Consider the following 14,666-nt stretch of genomic DNA (forward strand, 5'->3'; position numbering starts at 1 on the left):
AAAAAACAAACTCTCGCAATGTCAATTGACTGAAAAAAAACTTAAGCGTTTCCTCAAGTAAAAAAGCCTCCTCAAAGGTTCACTTGAGAAAAATTTCGACTCCAGTTAAGACTATGAATAAGGATTCGCTTGAGCGAGTGCTTAAGATATTTCTCAACTTGAGTGACGACTATGAATTCCGCTCTAAACAACGTTTTCAAAAAGGTATAAATCATTTTCCTAGGACCAGGGGTTTAGTCAAGGACTTTAGTCAAACCTTTTTAAAAACGTTGTTTAATGTAGATAAGAACCTCATCAAAAATGTTTGATTAAAGTCTATAACAAAAAAAAATGGCTTCATAAGACAACACATACCTAATTCAAGTGAGAAAAAACTTTAACCCTATTGGGGCGCCATCTAGAGTCAAAATAAAAATCTGAAAAAATTAGAGGATTTTTTTTTTTACTATTTAGAAGTTTTTCCATTTAGGAACTTGATTCAAAAATAACGAACGCCCTAATGTGCTTATATGTATAAATTTGGTTATTTCAGCAGTTAAATAGAATTGGCTACGAAAATAATGATATTGGGAACTTTCGGGCTTTTCATACCGATTCCGAAACGACTGGGATAATTCCAGACATGTACTATTTTCTCGTATATAATAAGGACGCTCTTTGGCAACGGAAGTAAATACTAAAAAGATTGCAGCAGTATAATAAGAATTTTTATAGTCGGCTTTCAAAGAAGTAGTTAGTCTTTTAGTGCACCACCAGATTTTACACTGGAATCCAATATAAAATCTATGTGCTGGGGTTTGCTTAGGATTTCAATAAGACCCCTTTGTTTTGAGTAAAGTTTTTTTTTTGTAGGTACCTACTCATCAAAATTAAGTTTATGAATGGACCGGATACCAGCATTTTAATGAAAAAAACTATCATTCCTTTCACCAAGTGCTCTTATTAAAAGAAACGTTTAATGGGTCAATATTTATATTTCCAGTTATAAGAAAAAGTACACTCTGGTGTATGCGTAACTTTTGTTACGATTTTTCAGGCACAAATGATTGTAATTGGTCTTATACGTCTGTCTCAAAATTTGAGAGTTTTAGACCGTTTTTTGATTTTTTAGACATCCTATAAAAAAAAAAAGAATTTGCTCATGGACAAAATGTGGACAAGCCATATTAGACAATTTTATTTCAAAAATGTTTAGGTCGCACTCCTGGCTTCACGGAGCTAAAAAAGACATCGGTAGCTATGATGACAGATTTCTTAAGAAGATTATACCTAAATTATCAAAATCAGTGGTGGAGTTAAGCCAAGGGAATCATAAAAGCAATAGAAAAGCCCCATATCAAATAGGGATGCTGGAATACATATAAAAGTAGATCCTTCAGATTATAACATTTTATTCTTATTCATTTCCATAAAGCTTTCCTTAAAACTAATTTTACCATGGAAATTATTCTTTCTTAACAGTTTCTATAATTGTGTTTAAATTGGTTAAAGGAGTCTTGCCAAACTTCCTTTGAGTAGGCTAATAGAACTTAATAGTAGAGTAACTAAAGCAAATTATTAGGAAACCCGGCCGAACAGCTCTGATTTTGACGATTTTTTTTTCAAACGTAGGTAATTAAAAATACTTTAAAGTGTATAGATTAAAAATTGCCGGTGTTGCCGTATTGTTTTTTAAAATTAAATTTTTTTTTTTTAACAAAACCCTTTTTTTTTTTAAATTTCATAAAACAAATGACAGCAAAAGATTCTCTAGGTAATTTAAGGAAAATATATAAAAGGCTGTAAGGGACAATCTTCCATCGTTTAAGCGATAAATGCAATTTTCTAACATTCTGACCTCAAACACAAAAAAATATTTTGAAAACAACGGCAACACCTACAATATTTTATAATACATTTTTAAAAAGCCAGAAGCTCATTCTTATCTCTTAAATTTAAATCCACTAAATTTAATCAAGACTTTTTGAAAAAATGGTCCTCACACTCAGAATTAAAAAAAAAAATATTATTAGAAAAATTTAAAATGACTTTTTTCCAAACTTTTTCTAATAAAATATGAATTTATTTAAAACAAATGTTTGGCCATAAATATTATCAGTTGAATTTCGAAGCAAAAAAGGTAAAATATATCACACTTTTGAAAAAAAAAAAATTAAAAATTACTTCAATTTCAATGGTTTTTTTTATTAAAACTGAATTTTTGCATCGAAATAATTAATTTTCTCAAAGACTGTGGTAAAAAGGAACTTTAAATTTTTGCTATTTAACTTTCAACAGTAAGGGTTATTAAATGAATAAAAAATAATTTTATGTTTAGATGTTGAACTTTAAAAAAAAATAAGTTACATTTTTTTTCAAAACTTTTATTAAAAAAAGTTCTTCGAAAATTAAATACTTTTTAATTTTTTTCATAAACCGTAATACATATTGACATTTCCTTTTATAATTTGAAATCATAATAAATGCGGCCAAAAAAATTTGAAAATAAATGCATTTTATATTACGACCAAGTTTAAAAAACGACATGTTAAAATTTTTTCAATAATTTTTTTTTTCAAAAATCTGAGTTCAATTACCATTCTTTCAAAAGCCGTTCATTCAATTAACTTAATTTTAATTTTACATATATGACTAAGCTTCTAGCTTTTAAAAAATGTATATTTGAATATTGTAGGTGTTGCCGTTGTGTTCAAATATTTTTTTTTTGTGTTTGAAGTCAATTAATAAGAAAATTGCATCTATCTCTTGAATTATGGAAGATTGTCCCTCACTCCCATATATTTTTTTTCCTTGAATTTCCTAGACAATCTTTTGGCATCAATCAATTTATGAAATTTAAAAAAAAAATTTTTTAAAAAATTTGTTTTTGTTCACAAAAATCTTCAATTAAATTTAAAAAATCAAAACGGCAACACCGGCAATTTTTAATCTATAGACTTTAAAGTATTTTTAATTACCGACGTTTGAAAAAATAGATCATCAAAATCTAAGCTGCTTGGCCGGGTTCCCTAATATTGCCAATTTTTGAGCTTATGTTACTCCACTAAAATAGCCTGTTTTCACAAGAGTCCAAATGAGATAATTTCGCAAATAACCTCATTTCAAATGTTAAATCGAATGAAAAATTTTTAAATTTGAAATTGGAATTGACCTAATTTGCGAAATTACCTTTTTTACTTGAGCTCTAGTAAAAACAGCCTATAAATGAAATAGTTTTGGGATACTTAAAATATAATTAAAATTAGTACTTTCCGCTTTAAAAAAAAACTGGGTAGTTTCTATATTTTGAGAAAAGTACATACTCAGGCTTGCCCAAAAAAAAACTTAGAAAATAGTCATACCTATAGACTTGGAACAAAAAAAAAAATAAAAATAAAAATAAAAAAAAAGATATTTGGCAACCATGTCAATGGAACTTGCTACTTTAGTAATCGCTAATGTCTTATAACATGCACTTCCAGCTCCATAACAAAAACAACAACAAAAAAAACCATCAACCATAAAAAAAAATTCTTTTGCAAAAAGTGAAAAAGAAAACTTATCCTCCTCTAGAGATGGTCATCCATTTAAACATCGAATGAACTCACGAAAACTCATCAATCAAAGTTTTGTAAGAAGAGTAAGTATCTTAATCCCCCCAGCACACAGCACACACCACGTGTGTGCTTGTGCAACAATCAAGTTTATATAAAAAAAAGTGAACTTTTAATTAAAAGATAGACAGAAACACACATACCCGGCAGGAGATGATCCTTGACTTGCGGATTTTACACTTCCGGATGCTTGACGCTGAACAACTGTATGTTGCTGCTGATGAGAATGACTATGATGTTGGTGATGCTGCTGTTGCTGGTGTAAAGGTGACGATGATGTTGATTTATTGCTGGCATTATCCTTGTCGTCGCTATCCACATTATCGCGGGTAACAATCTGCTCCAGCATTTGAATTTTTAACATTTTAACTTTATTTTTTTCCTTTTCTTTTCTTTATTTTATGTTTCACTTTTTTGTGTAAATTAATTAATTTTCTTCCTTTTTTTTTTTTTTTGATTTTTTATTTGCCTTGTTGATAATTGGGTTACAATTTACATCAAGTTTGGGGATTTTATGTTGTCACTTTTTTTTTTTCTTTTTTTTTGTTAATTTTTTTGAGAAGGTCACATCATATAGGTTTTTCTAATAATTTTCGACTTTGACTTGACTCTGAAAATAGATTTTATTTCTTTTTTTGTAGGATTCATAAATTTGTTTTTTTCTTCTTTGCTCACCCTCTCTCTCTTTTCGGGGCTAAATGGGTATTAAGGAAGACGCGAAAGATGTGTTAACATAGTAAACTATGGCCTATCAAATTCTATATTATGCATTTTTACGATGCGTGGCTGTTTGAAAACACATCAGTTTTGAGTATTTATTTGTTAGAAATTATTGTTAATGATTCTATTTTTGAAAAAAAGTTTTATTTTTTGTAAATTGAACGTTTAGAAACTTTTTTATGTTGATTTGAAAATTAAAAAAAAAAAAAAAATATTAAAAACAAAGTAGTAACTGATGAAGTGTTCTTTTTAAAATGGATGGAAGTTGCAATCGCAGATTGGCCAGAAATATATCGTACTAGTATCATATCAGTCACCAGGTATATTTGTGGAATAATTAAAAAAGGATATTTTATTTATACCTTGGGCAACAAAGGTAATGAGATAATTTTCACTTCATTTGGAAGAAATTGGCTAGGATATGAAGTAATAAATGTAAGAAGGCATCAGTTCCTTTATTGTCACTTCATTCCGATCGCTTCAGTTCCTAGCGCTCATTCAATCCAAAAGGCGAAAATCTTCTAATTTGAAATTTATACCGGAAATTATCTCAATTTTTTAATACCTGCATAATTGGTTAGTAAAATTAAGCGCGGGCGATGCTGTATAATGAAATTGACAAAAATTGACAATTATTAAGAAATTTACTAATCTTGTAAGACCAAAAACACGGTTTGCCAGGGATTTTCCCTCACTGTAGTTATTTCCACTGGTCGGAAAAAATAAAAAAAAGATAATTTTAATTGACTTAAATGTGCTGAATTCAAAACTGTTTACAGTTTAGTTCTATCACGTCTAGTTTTTGAAATATACTCCATCACTATTTTTATTATAAAGTCTCAAAAACTAATTTTCAATAAAGTTCTTTTTGATGTTTAATCCATAAAATACATGTTTCCTTAATATGTTGCTTTTTAAAATCCAAATCAGAAGTCGCAAACTGGAATTTGTTTCAAAGCTTTTCATTATGATCATACGTTTTTTTCGAATACCTTTGAGAAAAAATTAGTTTTGAAAAAAAAAAAATTAAATATCGTCGCTGTTTTGGAAAACTGGCATAACTCAAAAATCTTAACTCTTCAAAAAAGCTGTTTTAAATTTTCAAATTTGTCAATTTTCCATACTATTTTCATAAATTGAAGAAAATGAATCAGCTGTGTGATAGGATGCAAATTTATACTGAGTTTCCAAAAGTTTAGAGTGTATTGTTTCCCGTATATTGGCATTAATAACTCAAAAACTAGGATTTTTGAATTATGTCGGTTTTCTAAAACAGCGACGATATGTTAAGGACGATAAAATATTGCGTCTTGATATTGCATAAGAAGATATGCAAAAAAATATTTTACGCTGGTGTATTTCGACTTATAATGAATCCAAAAAACGCGTTTTTGACCTGTTTCTATTCAAGTATTTCAAAAACGTGACGTGCCAGTGAAATTTTGATTTCGGATTCCTACTCAGCACACAAAAATCCTTTAGAAAAGTATGGTTTGGTTCTAGCTCTATTTTCGTTGCCGAATACAGATTATGTAGCAGATTGATAGCAGATATTGAAATTTGAAAAATCACTCTGAAACCTACCTTCAAATTGCAACAAATTATAGCAAAATTGTTGATTGTATATGTCAATTTTGTGGATTTAATAACATAATTCAAAATGAACATCCATTGTGAGTTCTTCTACCCCAAAGGCATTTGTTCCTACCTCTCAAAATGATCCAATATGTTAAAACATAAATTAAATAAACAACAAAACTGAACTAAAATAACACAAACAAATTCAAGTTCAAATAAACAAAATTAAAAGCCACGCTATTCGTGTGGTAAGTGTTATTTTAGGACTCGTAGCTATCGAATTTGCAAAAACATTTTTTCTTTCTTATATCTACGTATTTCCTATATGAAAACACTTTTCAAAAACAAACCATATTTACTTTAAAATAACAACAGAAGCAAATAATCATTACTTTCCATTGTTGATGTCTATATCCATTTTTTTTTGTTTATGGTTTTCAAGCATACCTTAAATACATCCTCTCCTACGTGCAATTAGAAGCCAATTTGGAAAAAGTTGCAAGAAAAAATATAAAAAAAAGTGAAATGTTTTCCGAAACGATATTCAATTTGCTTCTAATGACTTTATGGCTGCTGTCCAAATGTGGTGGCAAGCAAACATACCGAACCTATACCTACTACCTCGTACTCTCGTAAAAATAAAATAAAAACTTCAGACAAAATATTTCTGGTACCTACTTAAAAACTCACCCAAAATACTACGTGATGAGAATTTTTATGAAAACAGAAAAATGAAATAGAAATCTTTTGTTTATTTCTTATTCTGCGAATGAATATCATTTTAAAGAGATTTTCTATGGCATAAGGTGCGGCAAGCTAAATTTAGTACCTACACATACTTTCGATTTTTTTCTTTCTTTCATTCAGCGCAGCATTTCAAGCATTTACAAGTTGGTAAATTTAATCAACAACTAGTTGATTTTCAACTGAAATAGTCATCATGCCTCAATTTTGATAGTTGATATCCTTAAATGGAAATACGATAGTCGTTTCGTAGTATCCACCCTCGATTTAGTTGAGCAACAACACGATTTCAAGGGGTAGATAAATACAGGGATCATTATTTAATGGTTAACGATTGAATTGAAACAGGGTGTTTTTTTTTCGAACGAACAGACGATGACAGTTGATATTATTGACATTTAAAGCAATCTTACTGGAAATCAAAGTACTTTATAATGAATGTGATTTGTATAAAAGAAATTGTGAAAAAAACTCTGGAGATATTGGGTAAATGGTACTCAAAGGCAAGACCTAGAAGTTCCTACGTAATTTACCCATTTTTTTTCTTAATCTTTCAAAACAACGAAATTTTGCGGAACTAAGTAAATTCCTTTATAACTTAACCGTTATATGAATTTTTAAAGTTTTTATTCCATGGAATAGAATAAACATTTTTGAACAAACATTCACTATTTCCAAGTTTTGGTCAAGTTGGCAAGTTTCCAATACTTTCACTGGAGGCAACTCCAAAAACAAAGAAGATGTCCTTATTGAAATTCCTATTACACCTTCACAAAAGAAAAGAAAAAAAAACACCCTTTATTTACTCCTGACGGATAAGCTCTGTAGTCAGCACAAAAAAAAAAGAAGCAAATCCAAAGCAATAAACGAACCGAAAAGCAGAAAAAAACGCTGACGAAAATACATAAAAAAAAGTTGAAAAGTTCTGTAGTAACGATTGCTCTATATCATCAAATAAGTTATAGTGAAATGGTTTCACAGAATTAAAGTAGGTCACCAAAGGATGAACACGAAAACTGTGAAAAAAAAAAAAAATAAAGAAAATACCCTAACAGATTTGGAGATTTTGCGCTCTCATTCCATGTTCGTCCTGATTTTTGTGAATCATTTGTTTTTAAGTTACATATTTTGAATGCATTTTAGATTCAATGAAAAATACTCTTTCATAGACTTTTCAGTTTAATTAAAATATTCTAAACATTTTTCTTTTTTTTTTTTTTTTGAAAACAGTGAAAAGTTAATGAAATGAATCAATGATGAATAAAAGAACATAGACATTTGAAACGTTCACCTTTCATCAATTCCATTCTATATCATAGAAACGTATTTGTTCGTAATTTTATACATACCTACTATTTTTATTTAGTATTTTTTATTTAGTAGAATAATTACGTCTGAAAAGTTCAATAACCTTAGAAAAAGAAAAACTTCCATGTTGTTGAGTTGGGTGCACTTCGATTTGCGAGTAGAACAAATGGCAGCCCAGCACAGATAGAATTGCAACCTCTTTAAATTGGTTCAGGGATTGTTTACAACAAAAGAAAGCAAGAGGAATAATTCAATGCCAATTGGTGAAAACTTCGATTTTTTCTCAATTAATTATTTAAAGCAATAAAATTAGTTGGAAAAATAATTTGGTTATTTTCTTTTCTGAACTGTACCATCTTAAACATACAACTTTTAAGTCGAGTCGACAAAATAAGAATTTGATCGATTTCAGCAAAAAAAAAGTTATTCAATGTAAAATTTCAACAACATCGTTTTTTCGTATGTAATATTTTAGCTATTCGCAAAAATTGTATCTACAATTTATACGTTATGTAATTGTCTATTTAAAAAAGAAGAGATTTTTTTAAAGATAGTGTCCCCTCACAATTAGGTACAACTAGGGTGGTGAATCCAAAGTTAAAAATATTCTTTAAGATTTTTACGGAGGCTAATAAAATATTTCTGACTTAAGATTCCAATTCAGCACCTTAAAGATCAGCTGGAATAAATATATAAAATACAAATGAACTGGAATATAAGATTTTCGCTAGATATCTTAATTTAAATATACATTCTTTTTGTTTTACGGAATTCATTTTATAAGGAATTGTACAGGATTTTGGACTATGTATTTTGTTTCATTTCTAAGATTAGGGTAAGGTGGTATAAGAGTGCGCATTTTAGACAAAACACCAAATAAAACAATAACAAAAAGAAGAATTTAGTTTATAATCAAAGCAACGAAAAAAACTTAAAACTGGTAACAAAAATGTATTAATTCAATAGTTATAAACAAAATACCACATTAGGTCATTTGCGCACTCTTATACACACTATTGTGTAAGAGTGCGCGGCTTAGTTTGTAAGAGTGCGCAGCTGCGCACAGGTGTAAGTTCGCACAAAAGTCGCAAATAAAACTGCCTATCTTTAAATAAACAGAGTATTTTTCAACCCATCACTCCTTGCATGAGGAACAATCAATTTAGTCTTCGATTAATGGTTCCGAGAAAATTTCAATATTTCCTAGTTACTTTCATTCGCTTGTTTTTTGTAAAACTTGTTTCTTTTTGGTTGGAATTGCTTTTTCTAGCTGCTGTTTGCTGGTATATGGACAAATGCCAGTTATTTTGAAGCCTTGGATAGCATTTACTGCTTTTTTAACCCGCTCACTCTTATACATCATCATGGTGCGCACTCTTAAACGTCCAGACATGTAATCGAAGAATATATATGTATTTCACAATGCACTTTATGACCAATATTACGTGTTCCTTAAATGTTTCTTTTTGTCGACTTTTCAATATCCCATACTTTGTTTGGCAAGAAAAATTGGAAAAAAAAGTGCTAAAAAACTTAAACTTAACTAGCACCTCTGTTTACAAACACATTTGCATGAAATTTTGACAGCAGATCAAACTCATTTAGATCTTTCCAAAATAAGTGCATTCAGTCTTATATTATTTCAAACCGTAGAAAATCGCTTTGCGCACTCTTATCAACCGCGCACTCTTATACCATCCTACCCTACTATTTTTCCATCGCCCAAAAATCCATGGTTATTTCTTATCATCTATTCTTGCAATTTTAAGATTTAATATTCACTTTAATTAAGTCAATCTAGTACACATTTAATACCTTTGTATATGAATTGATATACAAAGCTTTTCAGTGCGATAGTAAAGTCAACTAGATTTTATCTGAATTTGCTTCTTTCTTTAACATGCATCAGTATGATCCTATAAAAAAAAAGAAAGACTTGATTTAAAATTATTTGAAAAATTCCACTAACTTATATTAACTCAGCACCAAAATATTGATCCTTAATCTTATTTCAATTTTCAAGTAAATCTTTCTATGAGTTTAGGTGTTAGTGCATTCAATGCACAGAATTTCACCTTAATACTAGGTTTCCACCAAAACTAAATTTTTATTTAGAACAGAAGATTTAAAAAAGTATTTTTACTAACATGCAATGATTTTTAACAAGAATTACTTTGACTGCCCTTCAAAGTGAAATTAGTGCGTACGAAATGGTAACGGAGTTACAAATAACAGAGTTACGCGCGACAGAGTTACCCGTCAAAGTTACGCGAAACCGAAGTTACGAAAAACTAAAGTTACGAATTCTAAAGTTATGTTAGCTATGACATGTGATTTTTGGGTTGGCAACAATTGCGAGGAACGATATAGAATTATGGAAACATAAAAAAGAGAATATCGACTGTCATTAGTTATTTTAATAGATTTTAACGAAAATGCTTTTGGTTTAATCTTTTTATGCAAAAAACAACCCCATTCCTTGTATATTTATTTGACACAGGATAAGTTAAAAATCAAACAAAAACCCCAACCACACCAAAATAACGTCTGTAAAAAAAAGGGTGGTTTGGTTATTATTTTAATATAAAAAATAACAAAGTAGGTATTACAAAATACGCTATGAATAATTATATTAATTAATAGAAAAAAAAATACGTATTTGCAATATTAGTTGGACAAGTAAGAAGTTAAATTCAATTATGTCCCCCAAACTTACATAAGTATACTAATGTTTTTTTTTTTTTCTATTTCAACGTTTTTGCGATCTTCTCACAAAAACAAAACCATATAAGTATATCTATAGGTACCTATCCAATCAAAATTTTACAAGATTAAATAACACCCATTTTCGCTTTACTCATTTAGTTCTGACCAATGAGAAAAATGTTAATCTCTTGTTTGCATTTCCATAATTCCATTTCGTTCCTCGCAATTGTTGCCAACCCAAAAATCACATGTCATAGCTTAACATAACTTTAGAATTCGTAACTCTAGTTTTTCGTAACTTCGGTTTCGCGTAACTTTGACGCTCGTAACTCTGTCGTCCGTAACTCTGGTATTCGTAACTTCGTCGGTTTCCCTAACAAAACTTATTCTAAATCTTGATTTAAGAGACGAGGCGGTCGGTGGAAGGAAAAGTAGCTTCACATTAAATAAGTATGACATGACAGCTGACTGATCACTCTGGTAAAATGTGTTAAGATTTACCGCTTAGGATTTAAGCAACGAAACAAAAGTTGTCCAAATGAAAAAAGTTGGCCTAATAGGAGTTTAGAGAAATCCGGAAACATTTTAAACAGAAGTTTTATTCATTCAAGGAAATTGTATCAATTTTAACTCTCCTTCTCGGTTTGCCAGAGCTGTCAGAGTCAATCTTTAATCATTTCCCTCGTTTTTTTTTTTTTTTGTTACTTCTAATAAAACAATGATGTTAAACTACTCATACCAATCTATACTTAAACAAAACTAAACCGCTTAAACTTGCTAGAGTAATTGTTTAATGATCAAATTACCTACATACTGTCAGCACCCCGTACAACAAGCTTTGAAATGATAGGCACTCATACATCTGTAGTAGTCATATCATAGCACATGGCTTTGTTATAAATTGTACGGAAATAAAATTTCCTAGGTTGGTGAAGTACAAAGTACCTACTTGATCTGTTCCAAGGTTAAGTAAAAGTTGTTGTAGTTTTAAAAACCTTTACCTATCAACAACTTGCCCATCCAAACAAACAATAACAAAATTCCACGCATTGAGCACCCACAAATTATAACCTAGAGAATAACTAATAACTCTAGAAAACCACTCAATTATCACCTCAACCGTAACGTTAAACCACAAATACCTCAAATTATAATACCAAAAAAAAAAAAAACACAGTTCAATAACTCTCCCTTTCTCTGTAAACATTTTCGATTAAAATTCAAGACAAAATGAAGATCACATAAATCCACTTGTTTTGGTGAGAGACAGATTAGGCGATAAAAATTGCCCAAGAGGTATAATAAGTATAGGTTCCTGCTTCCTCGAGAAAAAATAATCTGCATGCCATGTGGATGCACGATGAGAGCTTCAACACAAACCAAGTAGTGATGGTAATGACCTATCAGCCCCCAGAGAGAGAGAGAGAGAGTCATACAAAGGCATCATGATGAACAACAACTAAATAAATAAAATAACGATGATGATGAAGACTGTGAACGTCACAATCCACAAAACTATACAAGTAAAACGATTAAATTGAGGAATAAAAATAATCCACGAAAACGAAGGCTAAAGCCGGACAAGGGAGCAGGGCGAGCGCGTAATCCAGCCGCGCGATACTCTGTGGTGAAACTGTTTACACGCTAGCTCCACTTTGTTTACGTCTATTTCTTTAGCACTCAAGCTCGCTCAGCTAAACCGAAAATTGGGGGAGTAACGGGCGCAACGGGGGGCGAACGGGTGGGATGAAAACACAGAAAATCACTGTCAGCACTTTTCAATTAATTTTTTGCCTTCTCTTCGCACAGCACTGCTCACTGCACCTTTTGATTGCTTCGACAAATTCAAAATAACAATGACTCCCGCCTTCAATGAGCGAACTTTTTGTTGTTGTTGGTAATCATTGTTTTGTTTCACTTCGCTTAGCGGTGATTATTTCTTTTATTATTATTAACACTGATTTCCCCTTTTAGTAATAATTTCGTATTCCGGTTACGAATTATATTAGCGAAACTTTCAAATCAAATAAAAAAACGCACGAAATCGTTGCGAATGCACGTGACTTCCCCAATTTTACGATCACGCAGTTTGAGCGAGATCCGATTGATATGGTTCGCAAGATCGTAAATTTTTATAATTCAACTTACTGCATTAAACAGATTTTTTTTTTCAAATCAAAATTGCATCTTTTTGTTGCAAAATTGCGAAATGAGAAAAATTCTTTTTCTATCGATTGCGAATGATAATAAAAATTCTATGTTTGCAATGCGATTTCGGAATCCGAAGTCGTCGGTCGTCGTCGAAGAGACGAGAATTATTCACTTGTCGTTTTTGATGTTGTTGGATACGATTGCGAACGCGGAGCGTATCACACAATTCACATAACCGAGTTGAAACCTAACTGTTGAGTAAAAGATTTCCGAACAAGTTGCCTGCCTGGCCTAGCGGTCGTTTCGCTGTCGTTGTTGTCGGTTTCTTCGTCGGCAGCTTGGCTGGTTTAACTTTAGGTCTCTGTCTCGTTGTTCCATACACAGAAACACACACCAGAAAATCAAAGCAAAGCGCACTCTCCAAAATACCCCGAGTGCGCAGAATATTTTATAATAAAATGCATAAAAACATACAAAAAATAGAAAGAATAAAACTCAAGAGAGTGCTACTGGAGTGGTACTTTAAAAACGCAAAGAAAAATGTAAACAAACAAACAGTATATTCTCTCTTTCTCATTAAAAATAATACAAAAACAAATGAAAATAAAATACACTCATTTGAAGTGCGAGGTTATCGCCAGACTTGCCCCACTTGAGATAAAATTTGAATTTTGAGTGAAATATGAGATTGTGGATCGAACTCAAATGAAATTGGGGGGAAATAAAATGTGTGTTGTGTGGGGAATATAATATTTTTTTTTTGGTGTAATAATAGTTCTGTTTGGTTTGGAGTTTTATATGATTCATTGAAAAGTTTGAATGCTAGAGCTGATTTTTGTTTGGTTAAATAGTTAAATTCTGAAAATATTTTGACTGTCAAACAATAAATCAAAGACTATGGATTTTATCCTGGAATTCGGAACTTAAAAATATGTATTAACAGTTGGGTTATTTGGCTTCGAACAGATTTAATTTAATTTTGGGATTGGAAATTAAAAAAAAACAAACAGATCTTATGCCTATATGTCAAAGGGACATCGAACATTGTACTGTACATATGTACATATACAAAAAAAGTCCATATAAAATTATAAAACAAAAATGGCGGCTCAAATGTACAATTTACTATACTTTAAAAGACGCCAAAACAAGTATTATTTTCTTTTTATAGGAAGTTTGAAAAATGAAAATTCGTCTCAAATGCTCAAATTTGGGATAGAATTATGAAACCAACTGTCCACCTCGAGTTCTATACACATTCCAAATATTATCGTTTTCCACTCTACGTTTAGAAGATATTCAAAAAACAAATTTTAAAAATTCCCAACAAAAGTTACGTATACACCACAGTGTATGCAAGTTTGGTTAACAAATTTTGGGGTCGCAGTTCTATGGCTTCACGGAGCTATATTTATGCATGGTAAAAAGGGTGGATCGGTTTTATAGAAAGTTGTCCCCATCATATAGGAACAAAACTGTATACAATTTTTAAAAAAATGCATTTAATACTGCCCAAAGCCCTCTGAATCAGTGGTTACCAAAATATTCTAGAGACAAGGAATTTAAAAAATATCTAAAAAAAAAGCCGCTTTCAAAAATAAAAACAAAGAGTCAAATTTTCTCAAGTGGACCACCTAAAACCGACTTCTCGAATTTGGTACTTTTTTTTGCATATATTGAAAGATTTATATGTTAATAATAATATTCCAAATTATTTTTGAAAAAATTCCGTAACACCTCAAAAATTATAATTTAGTACCAAAAAACGGTTTTTTGTAGACTTTCATCCATTGCAAAAAATCTAGCTTCGTCAAATTTTCACCAATTTAGGATTTCTTAACTGTTTTAAAAAGAATATATTTAGAC

At 30.5% G+C, this 14,666-nt stretch overlaps 1 protein-coding gene across 4 annotated transcripts in view; it reads right to left on the reverse strand.

The window, feature by feature from the left end:
- LOC129921496 (rap1 GTPase-activating protein 1) overlaps positions 1-14,666 on the reverse strand; it is a 184,001-nt gene that overhangs the window by 164,651 nt on the left and 4,684 nt on the right. Inside the window, exons 1-2 of one of the 4 annotated variants that reach the window (XM_056003346.1) lie at positions 12,798-13,186; positions 3,737-4,203 (exon numbers count right to left, since the gene is read on the reverse strand). The exons of 2 other annotated variants lie outside the window; for them this stretch is intronic. In XM_056003346.1, the coding sequence (XP_055859321.1) occupies positions 3,737-3,957 (221 nt within the window). In that variant the 5' untranslated portion in view covers positions 3,958-4,203; positions 12,798-13,186. Of the gene's footprint in view, positions 1-3,736; positions 4,204-4,268; positions 4,491-12,797; positions 13,187-14,666 lie in introns of those variants that run through there. One more of the 4 variants, XM_056003345.1, reaches the window with a different exon arrangement.

The sequence above is a fragment of the Episyrphus balteatus genome, chromosome 1, assembly GCF_945859705.1.
Source record: "Episyrphus balteatus chromosome 1, idEpiBalt1.1, whole genome shotgun sequence".
Taxonomy (NCBI): Eukaryota; Metazoa; Arthropoda; class Insecta; order Diptera; family Syrphidae; genus Episyrphus; species Episyrphus balteatus.